Source organism: Mercenaria mercenaria, chromosome 6 (assembly GCF_021730395.1).
Source record: "Mercenaria mercenaria strain notata chromosome 6, MADL_Memer_1, whole genome shotgun sequence".
Taxonomy (NCBI): Eukaryota; Metazoa; Mollusca; class Bivalvia; order Venerida; family Veneridae; genus Mercenaria; species Mercenaria mercenaria.
The window spans coordinates 14,466,006-14,484,268 of NC_069366.1; the positions used below are offsets into that span (position 1 = coordinate 14,466,006).

The 18,263-nt window shown below is 34.8% G+C and overlaps 1 protein-coding gene across 8 annotated transcripts in view; it reads right to left on the reverse strand.

Annotated features, from left to right (window-relative positions):
- Nucleotides 1-616: 616 nt before the first annotated feature.
- Nucleotides 617-18,263, reverse strand: part of LOC128557613 (mucolipin-3-like) — a 67,470-nt gene continuing 49,823 nt past the window's right edge. For 5 of the 8 annotated variants that reach the window (XM_053545164.1, XM_053545167.1, XM_053545165.1 and 2 more), the window contains 13 exons: nt 18,098-18,237; nt 17,180-17,276; nt 15,319-15,414; nt 14,862-14,993; nt 12,441-12,564; nt 12,105-12,195; nt 11,438-11,537; nt 10,951-11,066; nt 9,247-9,414; nt 5,207-5,338; nt 4,731-4,853; nt 1,922-2,140; nt 617-1,217 (listed from right to left, as the gene is read on the reverse strand). In XM_053545164.1, the coding sequence (XP_053401139.1) occupies nt 915-1,217; nt 1,922-2,140; nt 4,731-4,853; nt 5,207-5,338; nt 9,247-9,414; nt 10,951-11,066; nt 11,438-11,537; nt 12,105-12,195; nt 12,441-12,564; nt 14,862-14,993; nt 15,319-15,414; nt 17,180-17,276; nt 18,098-18,237 (1,841 nt within the window). In that variant the 3' untranslated portion in view covers nt 617-914. Of the gene's footprint in view, nt 1,218-1,921; nt 2,141-2,438; nt 2,634-4,711; nt 4,854-5,206; nt 5,339-9,246; nt 9,415-10,950; nt 11,067-11,437; nt 11,538-12,104; nt 12,196-12,440; nt 12,565-14,861; nt 14,994-15,318; nt 15,415-17,179; nt 17,277-18,097; nt 18,238-18,263 lie in introns of those variants that run through there. The other 3 variants (XM_053545169.1, XR_008371266.1, XM_053545170.1) reach the window with 3 other exon arrangements.

An 18,263-nucleotide genomic window follows, 5' to 3' on the forward strand; every position in this document is an offset into this window, starting at 1 on the left:
TTCGATTATTGACTGCATCTTTAATCTGTGTTTACTTCGTCGTTTCCTGTTAAATACACCATATTTTTGTTTCACCAGGAGTAAAGTTAATTTATTCACCGACTCCGAATTCTTCAGCGACTATCTACTTTCCAGATTTTATTTATACGCTGGTTTTCCCTAATCGAGCAATTCGAGTGCCTTAACAGCTGTTCTAATGTCGAAACAGTTCTTTTTTTATGTTTTTCATCAGCCATTTTTTGTAAACAAATAAGTTCTCGTCTCAAACAACGTCACGCGAGATAAAGAACGCTAACTCTGATCGTGTAAAATCTTGCGAGGGAGCGTCTCAAAGTCGCTGAAAACGGTCTAAATATCGATTCGGGAGCCTGATTTCACAGTCGCTTGTCGCGTAAGGCAGGGGGTTGCTTAATTCAGACTCTTTTAATAGTAAATTGCGTCCGGAGCATAAAATAGGGTCGCATATGACAGGGAGTCGCTAAATTCAGGGGGTCGTTAAGGCAGTCTCGACTGTAGTCGTTTTAAGGAAGACTGAAGTCTACTTTTATGACGAGGCGTTACTGATGTCTTATCAAGAGATGCGGTCGTGTAATACGTGTTTTCAGTTGATAACCACTCAATTCTGTTGACTTTATTCTAATTCAACAAAATCTAAAGTAAAGAATTGGCATACACGAAACAGATCTAGACAAATGTCCAGCATGTTATCAGATGTGAAAAAGATATTACCGCTAGTTCAAGTTTCAAAACTTGCAATACCAGAGCAGATCTATGTAAAAAACTTGAAATGTCAACGACAATGTCATTGATTTCACCAAAATATTCCAAATACAAAACCAAATATGTAAATTTTGGAAAAAACATCACATTTTTGTGGAGTCCATGAATTTTGAATGAAAATCTGACTTATTCATTCATGCCTCACACTCATTATCTTCTGGAACGCTTGCTTGTGTCTCACACTGGCAGCAGCATATTGTGAATATTTTAAAACACATAAACTGGATCAGTTTGCTAAATAGCCCACACGCGCAGTCGCGATTTCTACAGCAACTGATCGTGTGCGGCCTACAATTGAACAAGCCATTGCGATCGTCGTACGAAATCTTACAACATATACCAGGGGTTCGGTCTGTACTGAAGTCCATACACATAAAGTATGACAGTGTGGTTGGAATCGAATCCTTGCGTGTTTCCTTTTGTTGTTCATACGAGTTCTGTAATACACAACATAAAAAATATTTCATTATAGTGTTTAGACATGGAAGTTTTCATCACAATATTGCTTAAGAAGAAACTAAACATGGATGACTTATCAGATAAGAATTATTCATTTGAAGTTCGATGGTGTTAAAACTACAACAAAAATATCAAATGAATTTCAACGTGATAAATTTTCATGGTAGTGTTATTTTAATTTAACATTAATTTGACATTTTAATATTCTGGTGAAGACTTCTATAGTTATAAAAGAAAACATCTGTGTCCTGAAGGACAGTATCAATTTGATTACTTCTAAATAAAATCTGCTTTTTACACTACACAGAAAAAAAATACCATTATGGTCATCTTCTGTACTAAATTCATTTTTGAAACTGAATCATTAGTTTGTTAAAACATGAAAATACCTGATTATGAAAGAACAGATATTTTAAGAAAGGTCTTCTGCCATAGAAAGTACGGGAATATTATAATAGCGAACACACAAGGACCATAATAATATAATAATAATAACTTTGACCGTATTTTCAGCTTCTTTCATTAAATAAATGGTCATTAATTGTGCCCTTTGCGGACAAAAGTGTGCCATTTTCGGACAAAAGTGTGCCATTTCCGGACAAAAGTGAAATTTGAACATATTACTTTTTAATACATATAACTATATTACTATATAAATGTTACAGATATATTGTATAATTACCTTCACGACTTCGTATGCGCTGTTGAACAAGGCAATCAATAGATTAAAGGCTAAAACTGTGAAAATTGTAACATAACCATAGATGATGATCCTAGAAAATAACCAGACTCTGTTAATGTCTCCAACGTAGGCCTTTTGTAATAACGCAAACGATGCAAAGATTTCGTCACCATTTATCATAGCAAACAAACTTTCTGCAGTGGTTGAGAGACTTTGGAACTGTAAAATATAAGTTGTTTTCTTTTTCAACGTATATAGACATCACAACACTTTACTATTGCAAGCATATATCTTCAACATCAAACAGGTAAAAGCAAACTGAGGATAGTTTAATTTAACTAAAGTCTAAAATACGGCTTCAAATAAAAACTATGAATAGGTTATTTCGAAACCACACAAAAACTACATAAAGAGCGTTTGAAGGGCAGCACGGTAACTTATACACATTTTTAGTTTGACAATAAGAAGTATATGGAGAGCTACCCTACTCTACTCGACCCGGCGTCGGCGTACTTACGCGTCCAAACCTTGGTTAAAGTTTTGATAAACTTTCTCTTTATCCCTCTATTATTACTTTATGAATTTGCTTGAAACTTAAAACTGTTATTCCTGGTCATCAGCCACATCATATGGAACAAGGGTCTCTCGCACAATATCACTCTTTTGACTTAGAATTTTGGGTTAATTTTGATGCATTTTCACTATATCTCTGCTGTTAAAGAAGAGATTTGATTGAAATTTACAGCCAACAGTTGTCCATACTTACAAGGACGATTACTCTGGCACCAGTATGTTATTAATTAACACCCTTTCATGAATTATGCCGCCGTTGTGCTGAGAATTTCAGGTTCATTTTGGTGCACTTTCACTATATCATTGTTATTGATTCAAACTGAAAATAGTTCTTCCATATCATCATCCTTATGATATGACACAATGTCAATAACTCTAATCCAAATATTTAACAAGTCAAATGGTTTATCGCGGCCAGAAATTTGTACAAACCGGACAGAAGTTGCGAAATTGTCATTTGTGCAGGAAAGAAGCGTTTACCATAATGTCCAGTACAGGACAGGTATAGTGACCATGCACGGACACAGCCAATTTTCTCAGAGGGGGTCCGATCCCCTGCCCGCCCCCCCCCCCCACATCCTGGAAATTTTGAAATTTAGCATTTCATTTTTTGCATTCTGGGACAGTTTTATGGACTAACCTGTTAAATTTGGGAAAATGATAAAATCAAGCTTTCTTGAAGGTAAAATTCTTAGTTTCTTTTAGATAAATAATATGAATTATGTCGGGGTCGTATGTAGCAGCAGCCGTATATACTTTACAAGCAGTCCTAATGTTGCCTTCTTCGAAAAACATTTTCTTTCCATTTTTAAAGATTTTCCAGATGGGGTCCGGTCTGCCCCCCCCCCCCCCCCCCCCCCCCCCCCCCCCCCCCCTGGATCCGCGCATGGTGACATATCATGCTTTCTGTTTATGCAGGTAAACTTGTGTTTGTTTAAATTTCAACAGAGCACAATTGTCTGAACAAACTCATTACTGATTTTTCAGGCAAGGGTGGAAAAAAAGTGGTAGACAATGAAAGCAGTAACATTTTTATTTAAAAAAATAAACAATGAGACAAACATTTCCAACATCTTTGGACGGCTCAAAAATCCCATGTTAAACATACGATAAAGCCCGAAACGCGTGGAAAATGCTCCGAATGTAAATCGGGTGATATAAGCGCTCTATGTATAGTTAGATTATGCGTCTAGATTGATTAAACTGGGCGAGTCTACTTACTTATTACTTGAGGATGAAAAAAACGTGTTTTTTAAATGTTGCTCTTAAACAAGGGTGGCGGTTGAACTACTAAAAGTACAACAACAGTTAATTCACAACAAATCGTACGGTATGTTTTATAATCAGTAGAAGCTAGTCGTATTTACGCTTATGAGACCTGTTTCACCCATAAGTAAAGAATTCACAGGTCCATCATGAAATATTTTCCCCAGCGCGCATATACTTGTCCTATTCAATATGATCGCGGCCGCGATCGATGAATTATTTCCCCTTTTACTTATGGAATTTCAATTTCATTTTGATGCTTTTTCACCATACCTCTGTTGTTACTAAATGGATTTAATAAAACTTAAAATGGTTGTTTAGCAGCATCACCCACATCATATAACGGTGGCACCAATATGTTATGAGTAATGCCTTCATTTTACTAATATGATTTTATGTTCAAAATGTAATGAACGTTTGCTCTATCTCAGTTATATTAAACAGATTTGATTCAAACTTAAAACAGTAGTTCCACATTTTTAACCACATGATCTGACATATGGTCAGGTACTTTTGCAGAAGCTTTCCACGAATTATGTCCCTTTTATACTTATATAATGTTTAAATATATTTCATCTCAGTTATTACTAAATACATTTGACACTTATCTAAGCTATTGTCAAATATCTTCATCCACATTTGAGTCATTAAACACTCCAATGACAATGGCTCGAGCTTCTTCAGATGTGCCCAATTTCATCCAGCATCGAAATTGTCGAGCGCGCTGTCGCTCTGTGGTAGCTCTTATAATTGTTATAGTTGTCCCATTAGTTTAGTGAAGGAATCCGGTTTCTAGGTATTGGTCAAATGTGTTTTATTAGTCTTAGCCTCTGGCATATCGTGCATTGTAATGTATGAAGTTTTAACTTGATTAGGTTTAAATGGATTGAGAAAATATTTTATCCGAAAGTGAGGTAACTGATTTGATGCTATTTCACAAAATAAATAAACCTTTCAGAAGATGTAGTACCTTAACATGATACGGTCCAAGAACTATATATGCACACGACCAGAATCCGACAAAGATAATGATAACACAGGCAAGGAAGAAGATAACATCCACGGCTGATCTTTGTATGGTCTTAAACAACAACTGAAATATATTTGGTGTATAACATTAATCACAAGACGAACATACCTATGCAAAAGAAACTCGATAATTAAAACAAAGACTCTAACTTGCCAAAAGCATTTAACCATTATATAAGACGAACAAATCTATGAAAAAGAAAATCGGGAATTTCAAAGCAAAACAAATGCAAAACTCATAATGTAACTATATATTTCTTGCAAAACGAAACCTTAAGTTTGCGATTATATATAAATAAAGATTTGGTATAGTATCGTCCATGTAATCTACGTTTATATTATTCCGTTTGAATGAAATTTATTGAGTATAATATCACAAGAGCAAACCCCTTGAAGTTCATCTTACAAAAAACTTACTGTGAACTTGTGATTAATTTTGATGAATCGAAGCAGTGAAAACCAAGTGAGTAAGCAGCCTGAGCCAATATACACAACATGTTTGTCCCACTGGTTCAAAGGTTGATTCTCCAGGTCGTTTTCATCACCAAGCTTAAAGACAAAGTTTCTTTGTTATTCTCTAAATGATTGTTTAACATATATAAAGTTTCTGCCGCGTTTATGCTCTATGACATTTTTCATGTTCTCTAGATTAGAACTTTATTTTATGTTCATCTTTTCTGTAATAGTCCAGTCAAATCGTGAAAAAATACTTCAGAAAATGGGAAAAGCACAAAACTTGGAACATAACTACTTTAGGGCAAAACCGAAAAAAATGAGCATAAGATCCACTCCAAAAATCCAATATGGCCGAAAAATCCAAGATAGCCGCCATACATTATATAATCTTAAGAAATACCTAATATTACCTATAATACTTAGATAAACAGTTAAAGTCATCACTTTAATTAATGCTAATCACCTGTATAAATGAATTAAAATATTTTCTGTTATTCAAATACTATACTTCCAACAAAAATTTAAAAAAGTTGTCTCCCCTCGATACAAATTAGCTATTATGAAGAAAAAATCAGAATGCATTAATTTTAAGTGTGCCAGAATTGCGTAAACAATGGTAGCTGACCTATAAAGGATGTTTAAAATGGAAACAGTCCTACGTAAAACTTTATTACAATTAAAACTATGTAAAATGTAGTATATTAGAGAATAAATGACATGTGTTTTATTTTGTCATTAGTTTGCAACTTGCAGAATTAATAAAACTTAGCTAAAATATGAAATAATGTTCGGTAGAGCATGTGACTGCTACTTCGGACATATGGACATTCCCTGTCAGACAATGTTTCTTTTGGAAGAAAATCGTTGCCGTTTAATCAGGAAAATCAGATTTATATTTGTATGTTCCTGTTTTAGTTTGTTTTTGTCAAGTTTAAGCACAATGCGTTGTGTGCTTTTGTGCTTTAGTGCGTGCGTGCGTGCGTGCGCGTGCGCGTGTGCGTGTGCGTGTGTGTGTGTGCTCGGGTCAACAATATTTCAGTCATTTAAATGGGGCTGTCTGCTTGTAGCATTGGGCATGGTATGATGCTACCCCACCGGAATATCTATCTAGCCGTAGATATGTGACATGATACCCCACCAAGTCACATTATACTGACATCAGGCTGACCAGTCCTAGCACTATCCTCTAAATGCTGAGCTCCAAGTGAGGAAACTACTAATACCTTTTGTTCGTCTTTGATATCACACGGCTAGGGATCGAACTTCATAGTTTCGTGTCATTAGCATATAATGTGTGTACAGTCACTAAGTTAGAAGCAGAATCTATCAGTTCTACAAGAGTCCTCAAAATACGAAGAAATGTGCAGTAATGAGCAGTAATATCTATATTTGGACATTTTTGCAAAGTTAAAAAATATGATGAGTAAGGACATATTGAATATAATTACTTAAACTACAGTTTTCAGACTCCTGTGGTATTGATGAATAGGGACAATGAACTGAGAATACATCGATCCATATCAGGGAGAGCTTTAATTTTCAAAATATGACTCAATGTCGTTGTTTTCTGACATCTGAATAGAGATGCTGACTCTTATATTTCACAATATCGGATTAAGCTCAGTATTGTACATGAACCTACAGACAAACAAACTTCAAGCTTTTAATGTGATGTACATGAAGTGACAGAATGTTGTCAGGATGTATAACTGCAACATGCATTTGTTCCCAAGGATAACACCACTTGATGTTTGTGGCACGTACGGATAAAATGCAATTCCCCTATGTTTCTGTAAAAAATGCTTGGGAATACTTTGACCATTTTTTTTGATTTCACAACATCATTCTCAGTTCTTTCAACAGTCCCTAAAAGAAAAGGGTATTTGTCATATTTGGTAACACAGAGACTAAACTTTTTTGCATAGAAACTAAGCTTAAGGACCTGCATATTCTCCAAGTTACTTCCGATTTATAAACCAGGTTTCATGAAGAAAGATTTGTTCTTCTAAAGTTATAAAAGAATTCACTATTTTAGCCTGATGGGCGGACATACAGACGGACGAACGGATGTAAAAATTGACAAAACAAGATAACTGTGATGTTCTCAATTTTTCTTTCTATCTATGTACAATTTGTCGAGAAACATCTCCCTTACTTATAAAACTCACAGGTGACACTTTTTGTCATATCATTCGACTAGTTGTTGCCATAGCAACCACATTAGTTGCCATAACAACAAATTTAAATAATTTTGGCATTCTCCACATTCTGTCATCCGTCTATGTACCATGTTTCATGAAAAATTATACTGTACTTTTATAGCTGTCGCAGTATCCCACATTCCATGGCTTACGGACTAACAGGCTTATGGGTGCAACGTATATGACCCCTACGGCTAAAAACTGGTAGGGGAATAACAACAATCTTCTAATATGTTGTAGTGGATTAAATTAAAGTAATTGCGAGCGCGAAGCTCGCCTTACGGCAATGTGTAGGCGAATATAACAAAGGTGTGCTGAATGAGGCAAAGTATTGTAGCTGAAAAAAATTCGTCGACGTCTGGGCGCCGCCATTTTGTTCTACTTCCGTTAAAGTCGGGATTTTTCTTCTTCTTTTTTTAAATTTCATATTTGAGTTACAATCTCTATATCCATTTAGGTGTCTTTATTTTTAAAAAGTTATGTTATTTTGCTTTTATTTTACGAAAAGCGCGTCCCTAGTGGACAGGTGCTCACTTGAATACAGAACTACATTTGATTGCTGAATATTATCCATCACTCAATAATAATGCAAGAAAGATTTCGAGTTGGTAGAAAAAAAAATATTATTTTCTTTTAAAAGATCAAGCATTTGCCAGAAAATGGGACAAAATGTCTTTAATAAGCATAAAGCCACAAGAACGCGGCAAACAGGTAATGGCGTCACCGTGACACCGGCTTTCCATAAATTTTGCAACGTATGATATTCGCTGTTACAGGTATGATGACACTAAATTTTTGTTTCTTTTCAAGTGAATAGGTTCTCGCGAATTATTTTTAGCAGTGAATAGTTTCTTTGTCGTTTAAGCTACGCTCGCTCAGAGGCTTTGCCTTTTTCATATTATAGTACAAACTACATAAAGTAAAATAAGATAAACAATATGAGAACATGACAAAGATTTTGTTTTGATAGTACAAAACAGAGGGTTTACGGCTATATTTTCCCTGTTACCATGGACACAGAAAGAAACTAACTGCATTTGAATTGTTATTCTATAGTTTTCATAAAAAAAATAAGATTCGTCGCATCTTATACATTTATATTTCAGTGCATTTTGGGAATAAATGTAAATACAATGACCTTTCGTCTGACTCCCTAACAGTTAATATCAAGTTTTGGCGGCCATTTTTAAAATGGCCGCCGTATCGGCCATCTTGAAAGTATCAATTGGTTCCCATGAAAATAATGTGTCTTTTGCTTTGGTAAAAACCTGTGCCAAATTTGGTGCTTTTTCCATTTTCTGAAGTATTTTGGCATTTCTTGTTACGAATTGATCCCACTATAAGTTGTACCTCAAATGATAAAGGCAGATAGATCTTAAAGGTAACATCTAATGGAACAAACCAATTAGATATTTGCGCCGTTTTAGTATTTCTGTCTATCAAAACCATCATCTAAAATACGTCATATATCCAAAATTTGTCACAAAATTGTCTATTCAATTTCTCACTGTCTATTAAAACTTTATAAATCAAGTCGATGATGAAAACGAGACAAGTACAAAAGGATATTGATATATTTTACTTTATTGAAACTCTGAATATATATCAATCATTGATATACTATTGTCAGTTTAATTACACGTAAGTAATGTATTATGTTTGTTGCCCAACTTAAGTTATATCGTAATGGTGATTATTAGAAGGATTTTAATGTTTCAATGAATTCATCCTTTAACGAAAAGTATATGGCAGGCAGTGAAACACCCATATATCCAGTGTATGGAAGACCTTATCCATTACCTTGTCTATGATCCACCTGACTCCCAGTAGTGTGAATACATCACCTGTGATAGATGGAATATGCCACCACTGCACATTTCCAAAATATTCACACCAAGGCAGATTTTTCCTTCCTCCTGCCTCACCGTAGATACTTTTGTAATGTTTTCGCATATAGGCATATGTTATCTGTATAAAAGATCAAAGGAATACGTAGGTTTATCGGAAGCAGAGAGCACCAGAAACACAGCCACAGAGACACGTATTTGCAAAGAGTGGGCCCACGAAAAAAGAAGTTGTAATGGAAAAATATTATATACGGGTTGCTTCAAAACTCCAACAACAAGTGCAATATAATTTTATGCAAAATATAGAAATAAAAGTGGGGAAGGGGTAGGGCGTAGAAGGGGGAAGTAAAAGGGCAAGTGGATCTAGGATGAATATTAAAAAAGAGAATACTATGTTCCATAATCACAGTTACCCTACAACGTAAACCACAGCAGCGCAGACACACGAAAGACAAACACGCACACGCACCGCACACACACACACACACACACACACACACGCACACGCACACGCACACACACACACACACACAACTAAATTACCTAGCTAAACAAACAGTCAAGTAAGATATATCAACAATGTAGGGCACCGCCCGAGACACACAGACGCACAACCACACTAATGCACACACATCAGCAGATAAGCAGGAAGAAACAACAATCGGGCAACACCTTAAGATTCCAACAGCCAAAATTAAGATGGGTACGATAACTTACTCATTGTAAAAGGAGAGCAGATACAAATGCAAGGGGAAAGAATGGGCAAAAAAATGTAAACAGAATTATGGTATCTAAACTTTCGTAGCGTTTCTTTTCTAATCATATTGAAAAGAAATCATATCCTATATTTCTTACAAATATACAAAACCATTTTTACGAATTCAAAGCGGAAACATACTGGGAAGTTGTCATATAAATTTTGTTTCTATCATATCTGTGTTTATTGCAGGGGATAAAGCAAAGAATATTTTGACAGACACATGTCAATTAAAAAACCAAAACATATAAATGAACAAATTATTTGACAACTGAGACAGGTAAATTATCTACATTCATGAGCGAGCAATGGGTAATGGTCACAAATTGTCTTTTTCGTTATTTTAAGAGACTTTAGTTCGGCGATAATTAAAATGTTTTAACAAAGACATACTTATTTGTGTATTTGTGACAAAACTGAAATTGATATTTTTCATTTTACACTGTTTCTAACAAAATGATAACTGAAATAGCACAGATCTACACTAAAATGCTAAAGAATGTGGGATATAAAAAAATCGAAAGTTTTTCTCGAAAATAAACTTTAGTAAAATCATAGGTGTACTTATATTTACCATAAAGAACACAAGCATACCAGAACGGCCACCGTATTATATATAGAAAGAAGTAATCAATCTATCTAAAGGAACTTTCCGACATTAATTTTGAGAAGTAAAGACGATAAACGTGACATTGTGAATTACGGTACAAAATTGATAGAATTATGTTAAAACATTGAAAATGTCGTATGTTGTACATGATTCCGGTACAAATTGATATCTTGCACTCATGAATACCGGAATTTACAGTTTCACTTGAGGCTCTAGACTGCATCGGTGAAAGATATTTTACAACCAAATCCGTCTTGCCCCTCTCTTATAATCCAGTAGTTTTTACTCACAATCAGTGCGATTATTCCTCCTACAAACATAACACAATCACCACAAATGGCAACGTAAGCCAGTATCTCGACACCAAGTGCAACTTTCCCGTGATAATCCCTGCATTGTGGAGAATCTGTACGTAGTGAAAAAAACGTTTAGATAAATTTTCCCGGCTTTCTTTTTCAATCGTATCAGCTTGTTTCTTTAAAACTCTAAAAACAAATATAAACGATATTTTTTTTGTCTAGCATATTTAAGTGTAACTCTGGCAGACTGATGTGGTATTGTAAATGCTGTAAAATGGTGCTAAAACAGTGTCAAACAAATAAAGGTAAAATGTCAGTCAATTCATTAAAACATAGTGACACTTTTATTTTTCATAAAAAAAATAGGAATATACGTCTTGCAATCCTGGTTTTTAAGTATTAAATACGCTTTTCATGAATTTCTTTTCCGTTCTGCCGATTGATGTTTTAGATTAAACCATGATGACTATGATTTCACCTGTAAGAGAGTAATTCATTTTTGTACATCTAATTGGTAAAGTGTCAGTAAAGAGATTAACGTTCACTTGACCATTGTGATCTTCATCATTGAAAGACACCTTGAAAACAATGTACATATAAATGTTATTTTAAACATATAGTAGGCTAATTTTTGTCACTTACACATATCATTTTCACAATTAAAGTAGAAATTCCTAATCAAATAACCACATATAAAACTCACAGCTGTTCACAGTTAAATGACATATAGTAATAGTCTCGTGCTGACCACCGACTTAGGTTGGTTATGTATTTATTAAGTGCGGACTGTTTTTAACCTAGAATATACACATAAAAGGGTTAATCTTGTATTTACCCAGATGCAGAGCATGAATTGTTTATTTTTGTTTTTAAATCTAAAATTTGGACTTAAGACAGTTAGGAAATCGTTAGTAATCTTGATATCTTTAGGTAGGAGCTATTATTTTTGTTTTGTACACTGATGAAATAGTCTTCTTAATCTTTTCTAAGAGCACCGTGGTTGTATTCCTTATACTTCCTACTGACCATGGTTTATATTACAGGCATATAACTGACTAAGGTTAGATCCACCACATTGGACTTTGCAGAAAAATAAACATTTTGTACAGCATTACAACATATTTATAAACTAGAAATATACTTACATTTCCATATATATGAAGGCACCTTAAATCGTTATTGAACCTGTCCACTCTCAATGAATGAATAGAAAATGCAATCCTCAGTTCCAGGGCCCTAAAGTGTCATTTACAATTTTTGTTTAAATTGATCATGAGAGTAAATTTGTAAAAATGTGCTTTTTTTCTAATTAACTGAATATTTTTGTTACAATATGTAGATTAAAGATTAAATATATATCTTGACTCCTCCATAATGGTATTGTGCCATATATGACTTCTTTGACGTAATATTTGAGTAAAGCTGTGTGATATTTCTGAAATCAGTCCTATTTGCATCTAAAGACATTTTTTCAAACAAACCTGTCTAGAACAGAGGACATATTGTTGTTATTGAGATCCACTGTAACATTGTAGCTGTATAATGTATTGCCGTCTTCTTTTTCATGCTTTGACAATCCAAGGTCTGGTTTAAAACTCCGCCGAACTAATAAAAATAATTTTAAACGAAGAGTTACATTGTATTTTTGTGTGAACATCTTATCAACGATAAATCTTTAGATACTACATTTGTAGTATAGTATTCGTCTAAATATTCTTTTTTAAAGTAAACCATCATTCATAAAATATCTTTAAATGCTGGTGACACTACTGCCTAAGAAGCGTTCAACAAGCCTACACGTTTGTCAGAAATCCTACACGAAAATGTACGAGATATTAGTCGGCTTACGTAACATTTTGCTGAATCTGCTATAATTTCACTTTGTTGCATTTTATTCATAGAACTGATTTATAAACAACAAGTAAAATGCCATACATGCAAAAGAGACATGCATAAGCCGTAGCCTTCCACACAGCACTCCACATTGCAATAGAGAATTGTATTAATTTGATTAAAGCAATATGTCAGAAAGATGTGTTTTTGTACTGTCTGGACATTTTTGCGGTCGCTTTTCCTACATCAATATTTTAACAGAAGGGCAGTTTTGATATTTAAAAAACTAGGACCGACAATGACAAGAGTCATCTCTTTCAGTAATTTCTTCCACCTTTTGAATTAATATGTTGATAATTGTTACGCGACGCGGTCACGCCACTTCTTAGACATTGACAGAGATAAAACAAGAACATCGCTCGTCTGCAAGTGCTGGACAAAATGTAAGAAAAGAGTTATAGGTTAGATTTTCTAAGTATAAAAAGTGTCATAATTCTTACAAAATGCAAGTTAGTGTTGTGGTGCTTAATCTACATAGTCTTCTGATGATGATACACAAGTGTGCGAAGTTTCAAAGCTGTAGAGCTTTGTGAAAAGGTGGACCTAAACAAAAACTTAAACCAAGAGACTCAATTTTTCTAAGTAAAAAACGGGCCATAATTCTGACAATATATATGTATGGTTCTTGGCCTTCATAGTCAGCTTATGATGATAAACAAGTAAACAAGGTTTCAGAGCTGTAGCACTTATAGATTTTGACAAAAGATGGACCTTAACAATTTTTTTACCAACGCCGACACTGACGCCAACGCCGACGATCAAGTAACAACTCTACCACGTAGCTTTGTTTTCAAAATCAGACGAGCTAATGAAACGGAACAATAACACGGCTTTTGTCGAGCCCGCTTGCGGAAGCGAAGACATAGTTGTCCAAATGGCTGTTCGGTGTATGTACGTGCGTGCGTGCGTCCGTCCGGATTTGTTTGTCCGGACCATAACTTTAACATGCATGGAGCAATCTCATTTATATTTGGCATAAATGTTAATCTCAGTAAGACGGAGTGTCATGCGCAAACCGCAGGTTCCTATCTTAAATGTCAAGGTCACACTTGGAGGTCAAAGGTTCAGTTCAATAATGACTTTGTCCGGAGCATTTCTTCTTTATGCATGGAGGAATTTTGATGTAACTTGGCACACAAATGTTCACAGTCATGTGACGGAGTGTCATGCGCAAGAAACAGGTCCCTAGATCTAAGGTCAAGGTCACACTTAGAGGTCAAAAGTCAGATACAAGAATGACTTTGTCCGGAGCATTGCTTTTTCATGCATAGAGGGATTTTGATGTAACTTGGCACAACAGTTCACCATCATGAGACGGAGTGTCATGTGCAAGAACCTAGAATTACTTCCCTTTGTTGTTACTATAAAATAGCTTATATTGTACCTTTTTATTACTGGTCGTAGGGAAAATTCAAGACCACTTTTCTGTAGTACAATATGCATGTTACATCCAATTTGGAGGTGTATTTTGACCTATTTCTACTGGTAAGGATTTTTGTGTGGACTTTGATTTTTTTAAAGATTTACTTCCCTTTGTTGTTACTATAAATAACTTATATTGTAACTTTTTGCAATCATTTTTATTTGGCATAAATGTTTGCCTCAATGAGACAGGGTGTCATGCTCAACTCCTAGTCTTTTTTGACAGCTGGCGGGCTCGACATGTTGCCCGTGGGCATCTAGTTTGTGTTATTGTACAAAATCAGACTCCTGGAACGTAAACAATACTTTTTTTTCCAAAATATGATTTCGTATATATCTAGCTGTTACCTGTAAAATGTATATTTTACACACCGTGCATAATCATCATAAAGCAACCTCTGAAATATTCTAAGAGCAAGTGTATTTCCTGCTGTAGTCTCGAAAAGGTGTGTGGTTTTATATTTTATTATTATTATTATTTGGTTTTTCAGCGAGCGATTTTTTTGTAATTCATCGGTACTTTTTCAAACGATTATAACTTAACGAATATGTGTCTGCATGCGTTGTAATCTAGGCAATAATCTTACCATTGGTGTGAATGTTTTTAAGTGTTTGTTTCTCTGGATCATCTATCAAATCAAAGCAAACAACGTATATAGTTATGTCATCGCCGGGTAGTTTTCTAAAGTATCCTGTGGCCTCAGATTCTGCATTGTAGACCTGAAAATATATTTAACAACCAAAACATCAAGAGTTGCGGATGCGAATATATAAAGGTTAACAATACAAGAAAACGATTTTTAACATACCATAACTTTTATTCAATTCTATATCTAGAATGTTTTCAAAATCATAGCTCATACATGAACGATTGTTTACTACCTGAAGAAGACAAGTCATTCACAGGACTTTAATTTTGTTTTCTTGAAATGGTGATATTAGAATTGTATACATTAATCTATTGTAAGCATTTTATCACAAACATTTGTAACATTTCTTAACAGCTTTCGCGCTATAAAGTTCTAGACAATTTACGAATACTTCCATTTTCCACGGCATAGTTTATTCTTTTTCGAAGATCGTCCGTGTTATACACAGCAAACTTTCCTATGGACGGGGGATAAGGCAATGTCTCATAACCTACAAGTAAGTTAAAAACAGCATTACTTTTACGTTACATATAGTTTGCTTTATTCATTTCAAATTCTATTTATCAGAATATATCTCATACATTGTCGAAATTAAAAGCTTATTCGTTATATTTCGGTACGGGTATGGAAGAATCAATAAGCGCGTTTTTAACCTACTGATCAGTCGTCATATTCATATCTGTTTCAAATAAACATTATTCTATGATATACTGAACAGCAAAAGAAACTACCCAGATGTATATAAGAGCTGAAATAAGACTATTCTCGAAACACATCGCAATTAGTCTTTATAGCCATAAATCGGTTGTATATGATATAAAAGAGTGTTTCCAATGCAAAATAATAATGAAATTTGAAAAATTTTGAATTTTGACCTTATTTTATGTAGATGCGCCTATTTCAGCAGCGATTTCTGGGATTAAAAAGCCAATACTTTGTCTCCAGAATGTCAGAAAATGCACAAAATGCATCCTTCTAGGTCTTATTCATGACGGAATGAATGATATTTCAGAATCCCAGTGAAAAATGATGCAAAAAAGTGAAACTTTTACCAAAATATGCAATAAAAGGACCATAGGGCCAAAATTTAGCCCTGTAAATGGGTAGGGGGTGGCTTCTATTAAATGTCTATATTTCTCTAAAGTCTCGAAATTTCACAATGAAACTTGGCAATATGTTTGGTATTACATCTTTCTTGGAAATAGATATGAAAATGGTGTAAAATTTGATAAGAAACATTTCTTATAGGAATAAGGTCAGTTATTCGGTCGAAAATGTGCTTCCGTGGTGTAGTCGAAAGAAGTCCATAATAAATAGATCCTAATTTTCCCATTTTCTGCGCAAATTCGTGTAGAACGAGTGCTTTAATCACACTTTTTCGCTACTAGAATACATTCTGCATGAAATGAGACGGTTTTCATGTTCATACAACCCACATGGCAAGTTTTGCAGATCGAAACCGGAAGTAGGTGTTTATTGCGCGGAGGAGAGCAAATATGCGCCATTTTTAGGGTAGCAGACCACAACTGACTGGCATTTCACTAGGAACTATTCAACCCCCTATTTTCTTTTCATTTTTGCGTTAATTTGTGATAGAACTTTCATGAAAAATTGGTGTAGGAAAAAGTGATGTTCTCTAAAGATACGTAAAGACAACATGAAGTTGTCGTTTTTTATATGAAACAAAGAAGGATTTGAATTACTGACCTTTAACCTATAACTGGAGTATTTGTTAATTAGAAAAATATAAATATATATATACATGTATTTTATTCATACCACATTACACTTAAAGAACTTCACGTGGGAAACTTAAAAAGATGAACAACCGTGAAGTCAGTAGACCCACAATAACCGTTTAGCATGAAATTATCGTGTGCATGTAATTAATGATTTTATTTGTAAAATTTTATTGTCAGGTTTTTGGCTCACTCGAAAAACAGCATAAAGTTAAAAAATATTGTTGGTTGCATGGCACGACTGAATCAAATTTAGCGCGAGCGTGCAATTGGGATGTTACAATGCAACAGGCGCGCAGAAACCAACGGTTATTGTGGGATTACTGACTTCACGATTGATCGACCTTTTTTAAATTATTAAATTATAATTCTACTAAGAATTTTGGAATTGACTGTCCCGTACTCAGAGATGAGCAAGAACCTCGTTTTTGGATATCTTGGTCCATCACTCGTGAGCGTGGTAGCTTCACTTTGTTTCGAAGATAAGATATACCTACGAACATACAATTAGCTTACTGGCGTCCCAATTTTGCAACAAGGTGTGATGTAGGGCAATGTAGCCATCCTCGATAATACTGCTCACGCGTTCACGACAATGTCCTATTTGAAACGTCTGCAACGGTAAAAGAAAGGTCAGAAAAAAATGACATTTGAAATTAGGTGTACATTTCTTGATAACACAATAAAGGCTTAATAAAAAAAAACCAGGGAATTAATGTCCCAGGTAATTTCACTTCGTAGCTTCGAGCAACACCTATGAGAAACTATAGATATGCATGCATTTCATATTCAACGATTTTACCATGAAGGCATATGTAGCGTGGGTCTACCACAGTAGACGCAATTCATTTTTATTTTAAACGTAAAGAACAAATACATATTCTAACAGGAACAACAACAATATGAGCCGTGCCATGAGAAAACCAACATAGTGCTTTGCGACCAGCACAGATTCAAACCAGTATGCGCATCCGCGCAGTCTGGTCAGGATCCATGCTGTTCGCTTTCAAAGTCTATTGTAATTAGAGAAACCGTTAGCGAACAGCATTGATCCTGACCAGACTGCGCGGATGCTGGTCGCAAAACCACTATGTTGGTTTTCCCATGGCGCGGCTCATATCTATGAGAGAACATAGGACAAATATATTCGTGGTTGAATCTATAAATGAGTGTTTATAAGACATACAACATCCCTCACACCCTCTAGTATCGGTTTAAGAGGAATCATATCTCTGAGGAAGCTGAATGGACTCTGTGATCTCAGAGAGTTAGAACTTATAACCTTTAGTAGACGACGTGGGCGTATTCTTACGACAGCCACGTATGATGGTTTTGTACTGGTGGTTATGTTTATTGAATGTTGCTTTTCCTGTTCGATATTTGTCATTTTAACAACGAACAGCTTTTATGTATGACTTTAAAATGGGTACTTACAACATGAGTTAGGTAGCATATCTTGACGATGTACACAACAAACCAAGCTAGATGGAATACGCTTATCCAACAAGCTCCGCCCTTCCATTTTATTGGTGAAAATAAGAAGAGTCGTAAAGCAAAGGTCAACCAAAGAGAACCTATAGTATAAATATTCATTCTAATT